Below are 17,815 nucleotides of genomic sequence, written 5' to 3' on the forward strand. Positions count from 1 at the left end.
TTTGAAATAACGAAGCGTTCCGAATTGGGAATTAAAAGTTGCGTTCCGTATTGAAGCAATACGGAATATATATAAATAGATATGTTTCTTTGCATTTTAGGAGTTTTGGGGATGTCCCTTTTGTTTTCATCGCCTGTGCAGAGAAACATGTCTAACATTACTGTGGCATTACTTTCAGTAAAAACCAATAAAAGTAAAGTAGACAAGGTAAACTGACCTGGGTTTTTTTTTTTGCTCCGGCCCAGACGCCTTTCTCTTGGTAGCAGTTGTTGGTGTTGTGTTTATGTTCTTTCACGTTTCGTTTTCAAATATTTTATCAGGTTTGAGGTATTGAAACTGGCCGATTTAACTCCACCTCTCAAAACTTTCAGGGCGCAAATCTTGCATGCCGCCATTTTACTCGACGGAGATTATAAACTGAAATATTTCCAGACCGCTGATGTTTTCCTCTCGTAGTTTGTTTTTCCTACTTGTGAAAAAGCGGCCCCGGCATTGGTTAAGAACGGCTATTAGCCCGCTGTCATTAATAGAATAGAATAGAATAGAATAGTCTTAAATGTCATTGGATACAACAAAGTGAACATTGTGAAACAACAAAATTGGGTGCATATCCAATTTATATCCACATACAGTTGTGGTCAAAAGTTTACATACACTTGTGAAGAACATAATGTCATGGCTCTCTTGAGTTTCCAGTTATTTCTACAACTCTGATTTTTCTCCGACAGAGTGATTGGAACAGATACTTCTTTGTCACAAAAAACATTCATGAAGTTTGGTTCTTTTATGACTTTATTATGGGTAAACAGAAAAAAGTGATCAAATCTGCTGGGTCAAAAATATACATACAGCAGCGCTAATATTTGGTAACATGTCCCTTGGCCATTTTCACTTCAATTAGACGCTTTTGGTAGCCATCCACAAGCTTCTGGTTGAATCTTTGACCGCTCCTCTTGACAGAATTGGTGCAGTTCAGTTAAATTTGATGGCTTTCTGACATGGACTTGTTTCTTCAGCATTGTCCACAAGTTCTCAATGGGGTTTAAGTCAGGACTTTGGGAAGGCCATTCGAAAACCTTAATTCTAGCCTGATTTAGCCATTCCATTACCACTTTTGATGTGTGTTTGGGGTCATTGTCCTGTTGGAACACCCAACTGCGCCCAAGACCCAATCTGCGGGCTGATGACGTTAGGTTATCTTGATGAATTTGAAGGTAATCCTCCTTCTTCATTATCCCATTTACTCTCTGTAAAGCACCAGTTCCATTGGTAGCAAAACAGCCCCACAGCATAATACTACCACCACCGTGCTTGACGGTAGGCATGGTGTACTAGGGGTTAAAGGCCTCACCTTTTCTCCTCCAAACATATTGCTGGGCATTGTGGCCAAACAGCTCGATTTTTGTTTCGTCTGACCACAGACATTTCCTCCAGAAGGTCTTATCTTTGTCCATGTGATCAGCAGCAAACTTCAGTCGAGCCTTAAGGTGCCGCTTTTGGAGCAAGGGCTTCCTTCTTGCACGACAGCCTCTCAGTCCATGGAGATGCAAAACACGCTTGACTGTGGACACTGACACCTGCGTTCCAGCAGCTTCTAATTCTCGGCATATCTGCTTTTTGGTGATTCTCGGTTGAATCTTCACCCTCCTGACCAATTTTCCCTCAGCAGCAGGTGATAGCTTGCGTTTTCTTCCTGATCGTGGCAGTGACAAAACAGTGCCATGCACTTTATACTTACAAACAATTGTTTGGACTGTTGCTCTTGGGACCTGCAGCTGCTTTGAAATGGCTCCAAGTGACTTTCCTGACTTGTTCAAGTCAATGATTGTTCAAGTCAATAACCACTCACAAGAAATTGCTAATTCGTGTTGTTGTATGTATATTTTTGACCCAGCAGATTTGATCACTTTTTCTGTTAACCCATAATAAAGTCATAAAAGAACCAAACTTCATGAATGTTTTTTGTGACAAAGAAGTATCTGTTCCAATCACTCTATCGGAGAAAAATCAGAGTTGTAGTAATAACTGGAAACTCAAGAGAGCCATGAATTATGTTCTTCACAAGTGTATGTAAACTTTTGACCACAACTGTACGAAAGAGGCCAAGGTCAGATTTGAAAAAAAATATATATATGAATATGACAAAGTCCGGAGTACAAAGTACGAATGTTCAATGCAGAGAATAACTGTAGAAAATAATTAAAAACCCACGTCTAGATAAAGCTAATAAAATACGAATTATTGTTTTCCATCACTTCCTGCATCATCCAACAGGTGGCTTATTTGTCGGCTTTATGTTTTGTTTTACTCATTTGTTCATTTGCTGCCACACGCCCACACGGCTTCTCTGTGTATTTCACAGCGATGCACCTTTTTGGCCTCAATTGGCAGCTGCAGGAGTTGGACAGCCAGCCGGCGTTTGAAAACGGCGGAGTCGGGAAGGCTGGTCCCACACCGTCCAGCGCCGTCACGGCCCTCGCCGCCGATGGTGAGGACAACTCACTATGACTTTCATTTCTTTTTTGCACGTATTTTCTAATGTGAGTTATCATCCATGATAACAACGCTCCCCGACAACTCCTTAATGTGCCACTTTGCCATAAATGAGGCGTTGAATTAATAATTAATTTCTCATTTATGCTCAGCGGTGTCTACATTAGGCACACCGTTATAATGTAATAAGCTCCAATATGAGGTTAACTCAGGGCTTCTCAATTATTTTCTGTTACGCCGCCCCCCCAACTCTCTGCTGTCACTGTAAATGGTATCATTTGTCGATAAAATTATTGTTATTGTGAGTACACCTCTGCATAACGGTGTCCTTTTTAATATTAAAAAACTACTATAGATCAACTTACAATAAAGTGTAACTTTATTAACATTGTTCTGATTGAAACAGAAAACACTTAAAGCTCATCAGTTTGCCTGAATTAAAAAAAAGTCACATCCAAACTGTAAAAATACACTCAAAGTACATTTTTTGACCATTTGTTATTGAAAAATAAAATGTAATAAAATCAATAAATAATTATAAATTCAAATTGATCAGCAGCATTCACGAATGAGGACAATATGCCAAACAATTGCCAAGTTTTTATTTTTGCTGCTGGAAGTATCAGCTCCTTTGTTATGGTGCGGGTTTTTTGTTGCACTGAGCAACATTATATGCTACCTTTTATGATGCTAACAGTGCTCACTGGTTTATTGATGCAACACTAATAAATCGGGACAATTGTTGACAATATTCAGCACGTTTTCGCTGAAAAAATAAAATAAAATTAAGTGGCTTATCAATGTGTTTTGGGTCTTAATGTCTTTAAGTGACGTCTTAATTGACTTGGCTTCCTGCTTTTCCGGCTTTCCTAGTCTCCCACTGGATTAAAAGTCAAAGCCACAAGCCAAACCCTACATACGCGCTGTCATATTTCCTCATCTTGGCTCTTCATATCTCCAGTGCTCTTTTCTGTGTGCTCTTGTATGGTTCAAAATATCTGCGCACACTCTGTAAATGAGAGAACCGCTGCCAGCCACTGAGTGAATGTGCAATTACACCTTGTTCTAGAATAGCAAAAAAGTATGATACCTGAGGTCACATGTGACACCCCCGCCATCGTTCTGTGCCCACTGGGTTAACTACAGTAAACCTATTGGGTAAAACTTAATACAAGCACTTCCCAAAGATATTCATATTCGCCTGTTTTATTAGTTTAAATTGTAAATATACGACAAAATATGATTACCAAAACATAATTTCACACTCTCACTTTGTTACCGTCCTAAAATAAATTGGTGGCAGATAGTTTAGGACATGAAAGAAAAGTACACACCCAATGGGAAGGCGGAAATTCAGTTACTGTTCATCAATGCCCTTTAAAGAGAGACAGTAAATTCAAGCTTAGTAAAACCACAAATTCATACAAACCCTACAAATCATGTCACAAGAAAGTAGGGTTGTTCCGATCATGTTTTTTTGGTCATGATCCGATCCCGATCGTTTTAGTTTGAGTATCTGCCGATCCCGATATTCCCCGATCTGATTGCTTTTTTTTTTTTTGCTCCCGATTCAATTCCAATCATTCCCAATATTTTTTCCCGATCATATACATTTTGGCAATGCATTAAGGAAAAAATGAATAAAACTCGGACAAATATATACATTCAACATACAGTAAAAAAGTACTGTATTTTTTTTATTATGACAATACATCCTCAAGATGGCATTTACATTATTAACATTCTTTCTGTGAGAGGGATCCACAGATAGAAAGACTTGTAATTCTTAAAAGGATTAATGTGACTTTGTATATTGTGACTAAATATTGCATTTTAGTGTATTTGTTGAGCTTTCAGTAAATGATACTGTAGCCATTTAAATGTTGTGCCCAAATGCGTGATGGGAAGTGCACCCATGACTGTGCGTAGTGGTACCAATTGATATATCTTCTCTGCATTGGGAAATAACATAGGGTGTAAAGAAAAGGATCAATTACTACCTTTCTTCCCCACATTGCTTCCCACTATATTTCTAATCGTAGGGAGAGGGATTGTAAGGGTTTAGCCCATAAAAAAAAAAAATGCTCCAAAGGCTGCCAAAATTCACTCTACTCATTTTACGCTGCCTTTTAGCTCTATATATAGGTAAAACGGTGCCATTACAGATTGAATGCGACAACGCGTGAGTGGGTTGTCCAGCGCATGCGTTAATTGCGTGAAATATTTTAACGTGATAAATTTGTAAAAAAATTAATTACTGCCGTTAACGGAATAAATTTGATAACCCTACCTTAAGCCTAAACTAAAGACTCTGGATGAGTGTAACATATTATGTCTGTAACGTTAAATACAATTAGAAAACAATTTAATTAAAATATATATATATATATGTTAAAAAAAGGCATGTCCAATATTTTATTGCCGATTCCGATACTTTGAAAATGACGTGATCGGGACATCTCTACAAGAAAGAGTATGAAAATAATATTATTTGTTCGCACATTAACTCATTAACAGCATAACTGACACACTAGGCAAAGATTAAATACCTTTTCTATTGTTTTACCAGTTTTCAGGAAAATTTGTGACTTTGAAAATACTGCTTCTGTTGTGAGGCCACAGTGTGGTCATATAACTGCCTGGCTCAGTTTTACTGGTCAAATGGAGTCGCTCATGCTTATGTTGAATGGGTGAAAAGTGACAGCGCCTGAGGCAGACAGCCATGCTGTCAAACTAAAACATATAGCTTTTGCAAACAATTTTTCTAAGAGAAGACATATGCAGCTTTTAGATCAGGGGTCCCCAAACTATGGCCCGCGGGCCGGATACGGCCCGCATCCACATTTGGTCCGGCCCCCAGAACAATTTTTTTTTTCTCTCTCTCAATAGTGTTATTTATTTCCTGACTTTGTTCTGTGAAGAACCCAGAGAGGGTTATTTGGTTGTTATCTATTTAATTAATTATATTATATTATATTATATTATATTATATTATATTATATTATATTATATTATATTATATTATATTATATTATATTTAGGGCTGTCAAAATTATCACGTTAACGGGCGGTAATAAATTTTTTAAAATTAATCACGTTAAAATATTTGACGCATTTAACGCACATGCCCCGCTCAAACATTAAAATGACAGCACAGTGTAATGTCCACTTGTTACTTGTGGTTTTTTTGGTGTTTTTCCGCCCTCTGCTGGCGCTTGGGTGCGACTGATTTTATGGGTTTCAGCACCATGAATGAGCATTGTGTAATTATTGACATCAACAATGGCGATCGCTTTAAAAGATTGTTAATAATGATAATGCCATCTTGTTGATTTGTTATAAAAAACAAATACAGTACTTATGTACTGTATGTTGAATGTATATATCCGTCTTGTCTGATCTTTCCATTCCAACAATAATTTACAGAAAAATATGGCATGTTTTATAGATGGCTTGAATTGCAATTAATTATGATTAATTAATTTTTAAGCTGTAATTAGCTCGATTAAAAATGTTTGTTTAATTAATTAACTAATTATATTATATTATATTTTATTTGCTTCTCTTCCGTGAAGAATCCAGAAAGGGTTATTTGATTGTGGCTTTCTGAAAAACAATATTTTTTTACATTTAGGCACTCCTGCAATCATCACACTTTTTCTGTTACAAACTGACACGGCCCCTCATCAGAGAAGGGAAAAGTTATGTGGCCCTCACAGGAAAAAGTTTGGGGACCCCTGTTTTAGATCAATATATCAGACAACTACAATATATACAAGGGCTGCAGGCTAGCTATCGAATATTTTAGTAAACAAATATTCTACTGAAGATTTTATTGAGTAAACTTTTTTTTTTAGGTAAAGAGTAATTATAAATGTACATGACAAAAGAAGACATTTCACCTCATATTGTGCCATTTTTTAGACAACCAATGTGTTTATTTTAGATGCACATTGTTGAAAGCAGCCAAGAATTGCATCTGAGACTTGACTAGAAAAAAAACAACAACAACAAATTTACTGCTTTCACTTAAAAAAAAAAACTAACCTAAAACTCTTCCCTAAAACTGTCATTACGCTTGATAACACACATCACTTAAAAGTTAGGTGTTTTTCCCACGTGTTTCAATTGCATGTCCATTTATGTCAAGCTAGTTTTAAGTTATCTAAATTGTAAGTCCTGATAAGATTTTGAGTTTTTGCAGTGTTCAAAATATATGTATGATACCTGCTGTATTGGCGCATATTAGGCACCAGTGCTACTTGGTGTTTTATCCATCAAGGACTACAGAGCTAAATTTGACCGTTAGCTTTATTATGTTTTTATTTTTCACCCTCACCACTCTACAGTGCTGTGTTTTTACAGATTGAAAAAAAAAAATCCTGTATAAAAGACTCGTTAGCCACGCATTGACAGTCGTCATAATTAATAGAAAACTAGCCCTCCGCAGGGCTAACATTGCGTTAGCAAGGTACAGTAACATTAATTTTATTTACTAGGGTACGTTAACTTAATTTTACCTTGTCCCGAGTATCGTTCCTCTGTTCTCGGAGTAAACGGTGTGCCTTTAGTGGAGCTTTAGTGTGCTGTAGTGGTATTCAAGCGCCGTCTTAGAGTGAATACATAAAACCGTGTTCGCCTTGGTGTCCAGCTCAATTCTGCTTTTTCATGGTGCCTTTCGCTTCGCTTTTGTCGGCTTCTTCGTCGTTACCACTGTATTCATGCATGGTTGAAATCAAATGTATCCATCGCCTCTTTCTTCCTGTACGTACGTCAGCACGTTGTGCCTCATTAAAAGTAGTCACGGCAAAACGTCATGCTTAGAGCTGGCAAATCTAAATGATTCCTCGAGGCGGATAAAATTCCTCGATCAAATTTTAAAATCGAGCTACTCGAATTATTCGAGTAATAGTTTCAGCTCTAATTTATAGCAAAATTACCATTGGTTTACTAAATGTCTCGAAGTATTTCCAGTAGGAGTGTGACAAAATATCGAAATGATGATGTATCGTGATACTTTGTATTCCAAAAAGTTATCGACGTGCTCCTGCCAAGAATCGAGATAATGTTTTAAAAAGGTGTCAATGTCGAAAAAAATAAAATAAAATAAAATAAAAAGGAACCAACAAGTTTCTACCAAAATCTTCCACCATAATAGTGTCTCAGTTAACTCGAACGCTGCATTGACGGTGCACGATGCCCAATCTATTTAGACTGAGAACGTTCGTTCATCCGAAACCAGAGCATTCACAGTCATTCTGTCCGATTTTCAGGGCATTAACAGGTCACTTGTGGTTCATTTTAGGACATTTACAGGTCATTTCCTGTTGAGTTTGAGTCACTGCCTATTCATTTGGGTGATTCCCAGGTCACTTGCTGTTCTGTAACTCAAAATAAACAGGAAATGACCCATAAAATACCCCAAATCAACAGGAAGTAACCGAACATCAACAGGTAAATGACCTTAAATAGCCCAAAATTACCTCATTACGTGGCATTGGCTGCCACTGACAGCCATAGACATTCAATCCGTTTGAACTGGGAGAGATGGCAGCGAATGAACGAACGTTCATTCGCTGCCACCCTCCCAGTTCAAATGGATTGGACGTCTACTAGTGGTAAAATCATTCCAATTCACAGCAGAAGCATGTTTTTGTGTTCATTACTTTGTAGAATATCCTAGAATGATTTCCTGACCAGTGTATCGATAATCGTTGTATCGCCATATCGTCAGATCATCGTTATCGTGAGCTTTGTATCGCAAATGTATCGTATCGTGAGGTACAAAGAGGTTCCCACTCCTAAAATTACCTGCCTATGTTCCCTAGTCGTAGTGTGTCAAAAGTTTGAGCTCTGTAAATCACCCTAAGATGGCTGCTTCAGACCAAAATATTAAGACTTTTATGAAGAATTCAGAATTTTTGGCATCATTTTTTTTACAATAGGTTTGTCCGCCGAAATTCTTGCCGATCTTTAAATCCGCATTTTATTTTTTTTGGGACATTCTGCTGTATTTTGTGGAGAGATTGTGTTTGAGAGTAAATACACACATTTACTAATTATTTTATGGCCAACAGCATTAATTAATGTCAGTTTGCCGTTAGATCCTACTTGCATTACGAATATTATCCCACGATCACACCTCCTGACTTCAGCGTGGGAACATTCTATATTCATCGCCAAGTAGGCGGCCCTCTTTGCGTCACCTTTAACACTTACCGCCTACAAAAAAAAAAGGGATAGCAGCAATGTGATGTTGAGGACGCGCAAAACAATCCAGAACGCTGGCTTGTTGAACCTCGGCTACTTTTAAATCCTCATAAGCGCTGTTAATGAATACGGCGCGGGGCAGCTTGCGGACTCTTTAAAGGGCGATCAATAGTCGGCCGTTATTCTCCCCAGAGGTTACGCTTGGCTCCCAGTCTCGCCTCTGACTGGAGTTAAAGTGACAGCCAATGGCCTCATTAAACGCCAACACTGAAGCAATGAGAGAAGTGACTGGGTGCAAACACACACAGAGACACACAGCCACGCAGATAGTGTCTAGCGACAGTATGCTTGTTATACTCAACAATGTAACCGGTTTATTAGAATTGTTGTCAAGTGAAATGCAAGATTAAAACTGTAGAAAAAGACTATTATGGAGAAATTCAGCTAGCGTAGCTGCCTGGATAACACACACAACGTTATGGAACATCCATACCTCAGCGTCTACTTGGGAAAACAAGGCTATTAGGGGGAAATGCAGAGAACGAGGCAGACTGGGTGGAACAAATAAGTCTCCCTAGTTCCCAGGACATGAATATTGTAGAGTGACCACACACTATTGTTGACTTGGAACTAATGCAAAAAAAAAACAGTTGTGCCTTGAGATAGGAGTTTCATTTGTTTATTGAACCTGTTCTGACTCAAAACACTGGTAGCACAGTTTTAGGGCTGTCCCAAATGACTAATTTCCTCCCGATTAGTTGACTAATCTTATATATATATATATATATATATATATATATATATATATATATATATATATATATATATATATATATATATATATATATAAATATTAGGGCTGTCAAACGATTAAAAATTTTAATCGAGTTAATTACAGCTCAAAAATTAATTAATCGTAATTAATCGCAATTAATCGCAATTCAAACCATCTATAAAATATGCCATATTTTTCTGTGAATTATATATATATTTTGTAAAATAAATTGTTGGAATGGAAAGATAAGACACAAGATGGATAGATATATATATATATATATATATATATATATATATATATATATATATATATATATATATATATATATATATATATATATATATATATATACATTCAACATACGGTACATAAGGACTGTAGTGGGCATTTCACTCTACTGTCATTTAAATCTGTCTATGCTGTTCTCAGTCCGAAGCGTCTACTTTTTCCAACGCTAGACAGCTAGTGAACGACGCCTTAATAATCAGACTTCTTCCTTTTTCATCTGACTTATTAATAAATTGGCCTCAAACCATTGTCCCCTTTAAAACTACAAAAAAAAGTACACAAGCATTGCATTAGCAACAACGTTAGCTTAGCACGCTATACAGGTTAACTAAACATAAACAAAAAGCGTCTCATACAAAAAATATAACATTTCGCTTATTAACATAATATGTACATTCTTTACAACAACCATACTTACGGACAAATCTTGTCCAAGGATCATATAAGCACAACAGAGACGTCGTGCAGCCATATTGAACGAAAGGAGAAAAACAATAAACCATGTCGCAAAGCGACCACAAGAGTTCGCTGTTAGCACAAAAAGCCTTGCTGTAAAACTTACCAAAAGGCAGAATACTGTCTGAGCAGGACATGTGCGTTAATTGCGTCAAATATTTTAATGTGATTAATTTTAAAAAATTAATTACCGCGCGTTAACGCGTTAATTTTGACAGCCCTAATATATATATATATATATATATATATATATATATATATATATGTTTTTTTTTTTTTTTTTTTTTTTTTTTTTTTCCTACTTTAATAATGATTTTTTTTTTTGAAGCTTATTAATTCACAAAAACATTTTGGAACACCTAAATTCTTTATTAACGTATAAATAAATAACATAAATGTTGGGATTCTGGGTGAGAAGGGGACCCAAGCGCAGAGGAGGCAGGCAAGGTGGCAGGAGTTACAATAGTTTATTGTGAAATGTGACAGCAGTCTGTGTCCAGTGATCAGGCAGGCATTTGGCGATTGAGCAGGTGAGCTGACGAGGCAGGCGGGCAATGCAGGATCTGTGAATAAAGATAAAATGAGCAAAAGCAAGGCAATACGGATTTCAAGAATTATCAAGGGCTCGTGTCACAAACTCTTGGAGTTGTTGATCTGGCGATGAGGTGAGGCCAGGGACTGGCTTAAGTAAGCCGGTAACGACGATCACCTGCACCTGGTTCCAGGCTCACCCATCTGTTCAATCCTGCAATCAAGGCAGACACACACACACACACACACACACAAAGACGAGGAGCAGGGCTCAGGGGGCAGGATCCCTAACAATAAATACCAATAATAAATCACAAACAATGAGGTCAAATGCTGCTGGCATTAACTAGTGCAAAAAAAATGTAAACGGAAACACTGTGACTTCACCTCTTTAACAGGAGTCAAAACAATTCTTACGTTTTGTGGTACGTCATTGTCTATATTGTTCTAAATGTTAAAATGAATTGCAATGTCCCGGGCAACCATTTTCAGAATAATTTGTGTGAGTTCAGATGCTTTTTCTTGTGTGCATTCCGCATTTTGGGGGGATGGGAAAAACTGTTCAACTTTTGTTTGTTTTAACCTGAAAATAAATCAAGTAGAGGGTAGGCCTGTCACGATAACAAATTTTAGTGTGCGATAATTTATCTCATAAACTATTGCGATATGCGATATTATTGGGCCCCCCCCTCCATTTTTTTTCCAAACTAATTTACAACAACACAGTGAGAATACAGTATATATTATTAGATCAAGTACACCCATTTAAACGCGATAAGAAATCACAACTAAAAATGGTAGACCATGCCTCTTAAGTAAAAGACAACAATATTAATACTGCACAGAAACACAGAATAAATAAAATGTGTTTTTCTAGAAAAAAAATACAATTGCAGTTAATAACTTAAGCATTTCGGCAAATGAAAACTTTTCCCCTCAAAGCTTCTGCAATGGTGTTCCACTAGAGGGCACACTGAAATATTACCACAATTATTTTGAATGAAAGGCACACATACCCAGAGCAACAAAAATTAAATATATAGTATTAATTTTATAGTATACTACTATATGTAATACTTTATAATATTGAGTAACTAACATTAGTGCAGTCATGGATTACAGTAAGCAGGCCAGTGCTGTTTCCATATATATTTTTATTATGTATATACAGGATATATGTATATATTTTCCCCAAGTGGGAGCTTCCATGATCATAATAAATTTAATAATAATTTGAAAAAAATATTATATAATTTTATATATATTAATTATTTTATTTAAATACAAATGCACGTTGATACAACGCACATAAAGGCAACTTCCATTAAAAAAAGTCGTTAGAAAGTTGTATGGATTTACAATCCGCTAGCTTGTTGTTTCTTGTTGTCTTCGAAAATTACACTTTGGTGACAGCGCTTCAAGTGTTAGTTCATAGCCGACGTGCTACCGTGGTATGCAAGCTTAGCTTAGCAAAGAGTTCACAAAGTGGCACCCTCCATATTTTCCTTGAAATAATTCCAGGCTCTGGCTATTCTGGTCTGCTTTTTTGGCTTTATGCCGCTTTCACGTGTTACCAATTCTGCCCTTTTTGGAAATTGGCGGTGTTTTCAACTCCTCACCGGCGATTCACTTGGCTCGTTGTCATCGGTTTGTCTGGGTTCGTCCGATTTCCTCCTCAGGAAGGCGGCGGCGTGCATAAAAACACCGAGAGGCGTCGGATGGCTCCTTATGGATTCTTTTATTGACCAAAACAAAAACGTGGGGGATGAAGCCACTCAACTTGGTGCTACCCGCGCACTTTTCCAACTCACCAATCTCGCTCCCTCTCTCTCGCTCGCTTGCCCACTTTCTTCCTCTTTGCTCAATCTGACAACGCCGGTCACATTGAAATAACAGCGGCCCCCTTGGGGGTGCCAGTAACAACCACTTGTATCGAGAGCGCCCGCCATTCTAAACTTTATCCTCATGGAAAATTTTTTTTAACCCGTCATTACCCATCGACGATATGTTTTGCCCGTCAACGCATTTACGTCATCGATGACGTCGACAACTTTTCCATCTAATAACGTACCGCACGAATGCTATTTTTAGATCGTGACGTCGCATCGTGAAGCGGAAGTAAAGCAGAAGTGGGAAATTATAGACCCGCCCTCGTATGCAAACCATTATATTTCTGCTACTTTTCGGCAGTAATCTTTCAAAAACGAACATGCCGATCAAGCACTGCTGTTATGGAACTTGTAGAAACGACTCTAGACATTACGACACATGAAGGATGTTTTCTTCTTACGTTTCCCGAAACCAAAACCTCGGAGGAAAAAATGTGAAGAATGAATCAACTTTCGCGGAAGTTTAACGCCAGCAAGGTGAAGCCATTCACATTTCGTATGCAGTAAACATTTTGTTGGGTTGGCGTGATCCTTCATAGGACAGAGAGGTGGGCATTTTGATATTTTTTTAACTTATTTTTTAGCATGGGATTTTGCCGTGCTACTTCTGTCTGACAATGAATGACCTGAAAAGAATTAAAATGGTATCTGACTGCCATGGTTACCTTGATTGTGGCAAAAAAAAAAAAGTAAGGGGGAAGTGTAAATAAATGATAGAATTAAGATTTGTTATTAATGAAAAAATTAAAAGTGTTTGTTGGCTCTCAACGGGTAGCATTTGCAATCGCTACACAAAAATAGCAATGTAAGTTGCCCAAAAGAATGGTGAAGGAATTCGCCCTCCCGGCCAAGCTGCACGGAAACAGCGACAGCCGAACGAAGTGCCGCTCTGCTGATGCCACTTCCGTGAGCCCACCGGGAGGGGCTGACATTCCACGCGTTCCCTTCCTGTGTTAATCCTTTGTACTGACTCCATGTTCCAAAAGTTTGAAGAAGGCTCACCAAAAACAGGTTGACAATTTATTTGTCAACAATGGTCAAAAAACAAGGCAAAAACAGATGACAAAGGGACAATTCTGTATCCAGGGTCATCAAAACAACGGCTACATAGCAATTATCCCGAGCAGCGAACCGTTTGTTATCTCAGTGTCCAGTGTCCATCCCTCTGTGGCCAGTTTTGGGCGGTTAGGTTCGGGCGTCCTCCTTCGTGGCTGGGACGTGGTTGCCACAGCGACCGACACTGGTCTTGACGTCCCAAATGTCTTTGTTCTCCTGGCTGGGCGAGACGCTACTTGTTTTAGGATCGAGCGCCCTGCTCTTTGTCCTTGGAGTGGCCGGGAGAACTGATTGCGATAGTTGGTGCGTTAATCTTGCTCGTGACGCACACGTTGGGCTTCTGTGATAAGATGGCTTTGTATATCTATTCTCCTTCTTTTCATTAAACTATGGTGTGCTATTTATTTTATATTAGGTGTGTTAGAGTAGTACAAACAATCCTACAGTACATATGAGAAATGGTACTATTCCCTGATTGATTATATTAAGTGTGTTAGAGTAATACAAACAGTTATATAGTGTGTGCGAGAAAGGTAACTATTCCCTTCAATGGTCAGAGACATAAGACAACCAGAGGATATAATATATAAGATAGACAGGGCATGTGGTGGTAAATGATAGATTGTTGAAACAGGAGAATCTCCTTGTCAGTCGCGTAAGAAAAAGGTGTCGTCGTACACGATTTCCATTCATTACCTACTGGGGACAAACGCCAGCGTGTCCCCCCTTAGCAACAGTAGCTAACGTCATGAATATTAATGAGCGGAAGTGACGTGTAGCGTGCGGTTCGCCATTAAACGGATCGTCTCTTAAATGGATCGTGCATAGTGTCTTGTTATGAGCTTTTTGTTGACAAAGGTATCGAACACACGACGTGCTGACAACTTTGTTTCTTTATTAACACATGGAGCTAACAGTACGAACGCAGCTTGGGGCTCTCGGCAGGAAGTGGCGTCTAATGGCGTGAGGAAATGTAGTTTTTTCACACAAGCGAACAGATTACAAAGCACCACTTCAGTGTTGTCCCGAGACTACATTTCCCATGATTCACTGCGTCACCTGCACGCTCGCTGATTCGCTGCGAGACATTAAAACCAACACGCTTGTTGTCAACTGTCACCTGTCAGTGGCTCTCGTAAAATACAAACTAGAAGGCTATCAAGCGATCACCGTGAAAGAAACGCCGAACCGTACAAATGCAATGCAATGCTTGAAGCATGAAGGTGGAAATACATAATACAAATACAAATAAATGTGCACAAACTCACCGGCGGTGTGTGTCTCTTACAGCAACGTGACCGTGAATTACCGCAACGCCGACCCGCTTATATGCACATCCACGCCCCTTTCCCGATTGACAGTGGATTAACCCTTTCGGACAAGATCGTAGATGAAGCACAATTTAAACACGCTTAACTTAGTGAACGCAACAACTATGATCGGGGATTGCCACGAGTTAGCTTTCGGCTAACGTCACTAGCTTCTACGGTTCATTCCACAACAGCTGGCAGCTCTGCTTTGACAAAGTCATCGGTCATCTATCCAAAAATCACACTTACTTTTTGGCAAACCCTTGATCATAAGCAGACCGGTTAAGGAAGCAGGCATCTTCGAAGTGTTTGTAGCAGAGAACACTACTCGATGATGGCGTGAAATTAATTCGCTTCGTGCTAACGAAAGATGTCCATTTACGTGGCCTGCTATCCTTTGGCCACTCATACAACTTTTCGTTTGAGTGAGAACAAAACATCCCCACACACCGCCGTGGCATCTTACCGAGAAGCAATGCAACAAACAATACTGTTCTATGGCGGACTTCCCTCGCACTTCTCAGTGTGACGTAATTTCCGAAGATTGCCGAAGAAAAGCATTTTCGTTGTCAAGGGCGTTGCTATGGGTTAAACAAAGAATCTGGAAGGGTTGCGTGAAAAAAAAATAACGAAAATATGCTTATAATTGTTTAGCCATTGATATTATTCAAAAACATGGTTGGCCAACCTTAGTTCATATTTCTGCTTTAAGGCAAAACACTACGGCTTTTGTCCACCGGCATTGCTAAAATTGATTAAAACTGAAAAGTTTTTTCACTTTTTAAAATTATTTATTTTTACTTTTTTATAGTTGTAACAGCTGCCAGACCTAAAACAGCAAAAAATGTGTTCCCCACTCCCTTTGTTACTTAAAGGTTTACAACACCGCTACATGGAAGCCAATTGTTAGCCTGAGTGTCTATATTGACTTTTCCATCTTTTCCCATGTTAGCATTCAGGCAGGAGAAACTTTTCTTTCCTAAAAATACACAACATGTCATTTTCTTTGTTTTGTTGATCTTCAGCTGGAGGTGGCAATAAAACGTTGGAAGCCTCTTTTTAAAGAACTGTTCACATTTTGCCAAACTGCTGGCCACTAGTGAAATGCTTTGATTCACTTGCAACCAAACAGCAGCAATATCTCAGCTTTTTGCTAAAAATTCACCCTGCAAAGCTTGAGATAATAACAACCATACATAAGCATCTACTAGGAAAAATTGACTAATATGAAAAAATGAATAGACATGTCAAGTTACAAAAGCAAATGTTTGGAACAAATAAGCTGCATAGCGCTGCAGAGTACAGACATACAGATCATTTTGGAGTGACCGTACATATTCGTCCACTGGGAAGAAAATGAACTATTGCGTCAAAGAAATGAGACACTCTGGGCAGAACAAATAAGTAGCAGTAGTCCCAAGACTAAAATGTAATTCACACATCATCGGAGTGACTTTTCATCAGCATCCACTGGGAAAAAACAAGATTATAGAAAAATGTAAATGAACTGCAAAAATTGAGGGAAACAGGACCGAGCAATAAAGATGTCCCGATCTTCCCGATCGATCGGGTCTGATCACGTCATTTTCAAAGTATCGGAATCGGCAAAAAAATATCGGACATGCCTTTTTGAATATATATATATATTTTTTAATTAAATCGTTTTTTAATTGTATTTAACGTTACAGACAAAATGTCTTACACTCATCCAGAGTCTTTAGTTTTGGCTTAAAGTAAATTTATCGCGTTAACGGCGGTAGTAACATTAAAATATTTAACGCAATTAATGCATGCGCTGCACTAGCCACTCACGCATTGTCGCGTTCAATCTCTAATGGCACCGTTTTACGTATACATAGAGCTAAAGGGCAACGTAAATTGAGTAGAGAGAGATTTGGCAGCCTTTGAAGCCTTTTTTTAATTGGCTAAAGCCTTACAATCCCCCTCTCAACAATTAGAAATATCGTGGGAAGCAATGTGGGGAAAAAAGGTAGTAGTTGATCTTTTTCTTAACACCTTATGTTATTTCCCAACGCAGAGAAGATATATCAATTGGTGCCACTACGCACAGTCATGGTTGCACTTCCCATCATGCATTTGGGCAGAATTTAAATGGCTACAGTATCATTTACTGAAAGCTCAACAAATACACTAGATGGCAATATTTAGTCACAATATACAAAGTCACATTTATCCTTTAAGAATTACAAGTCTTTCTATCCGTGGATCCCTCTTACAGAAAGAATGTTAACAATGTAAATGCCATCTTGAGGATTTATTGTCATCATAAACAAATACAGTACTTATGTACTGTATGTTGAATGTATATATTCGTCCGAGTTTTATTCATTTTTTTCTTAATGCATTGCCAAAATGCAACATTTGCACAATTTTCCCAGACGTGGAGAGCTGTCCTCTTAAGCCTGAGTTATACTCCCGCGTTGCGGTGACGGCGTAGCGACTATGGCGTCATTCGACATTCGATAGTTCTGCGGTGAGGGAACGCGTTGCTCTGTAATTCACCGCCAAGCCACTAGAGGGATGTGGCGTTATGTTTGTACGGTTTTGGGGCATGATTGTTGACTACTTCCGCTAGTCGGAGAAAAAATAAACAATGCAAGATGAAACTCTTGAAAGTAAATATTCTGCTCATCAACACTGAATAAATATTCAACATACAAATGTTGACGGGCAGGCGACGCAGAAGACGGTTTCGAGGCGGTCTGGCCGACTTTTGATGCTGCACAGAGAGTTTTAGACTCGGGTGGAGAGAGCTAGCTGTGGCGGCTAGCTTCAAACTGGCG

General features: G+C 38.4%; 1 protein-coding gene across 2 annotated transcripts in view; it reads left to right on the forward strand.

The window, feature by feature from the left end:
- The window catches only part of si:dkey-237h12.3 (teneurin-3), a 649,923-nt gene that overhangs the window by 369,698 nt on the left and 262,410 nt on the right, over positions 1 to 17,815 (forward strand). For both annotated transcript variants that reach the window (XM_057849309.1, XM_057849310.1), the window contains one exon: positions 2,363 to 2,488. In XM_057849309.1, coding sequence (XP_057705292.1) covers positions 2,363 to 2,488 — 126 coding nt within the window. The remainder of the gene's footprint in view (positions 1 to 2,362; positions 2,489 to 17,815) is intronic.

This window comes from Corythoichthys intestinalis, chromosome 11, assembly GCF_030265065.1.
Source record: "Corythoichthys intestinalis isolate RoL2023-P3 chromosome 11, ASM3026506v1, whole genome shotgun sequence".
Lineage (NCBI taxonomy): Eukaryota > Metazoa > Chordata > Actinopteri > Syngnathiformes > Syngnathidae > Corythoichthys > Corythoichthys intestinalis.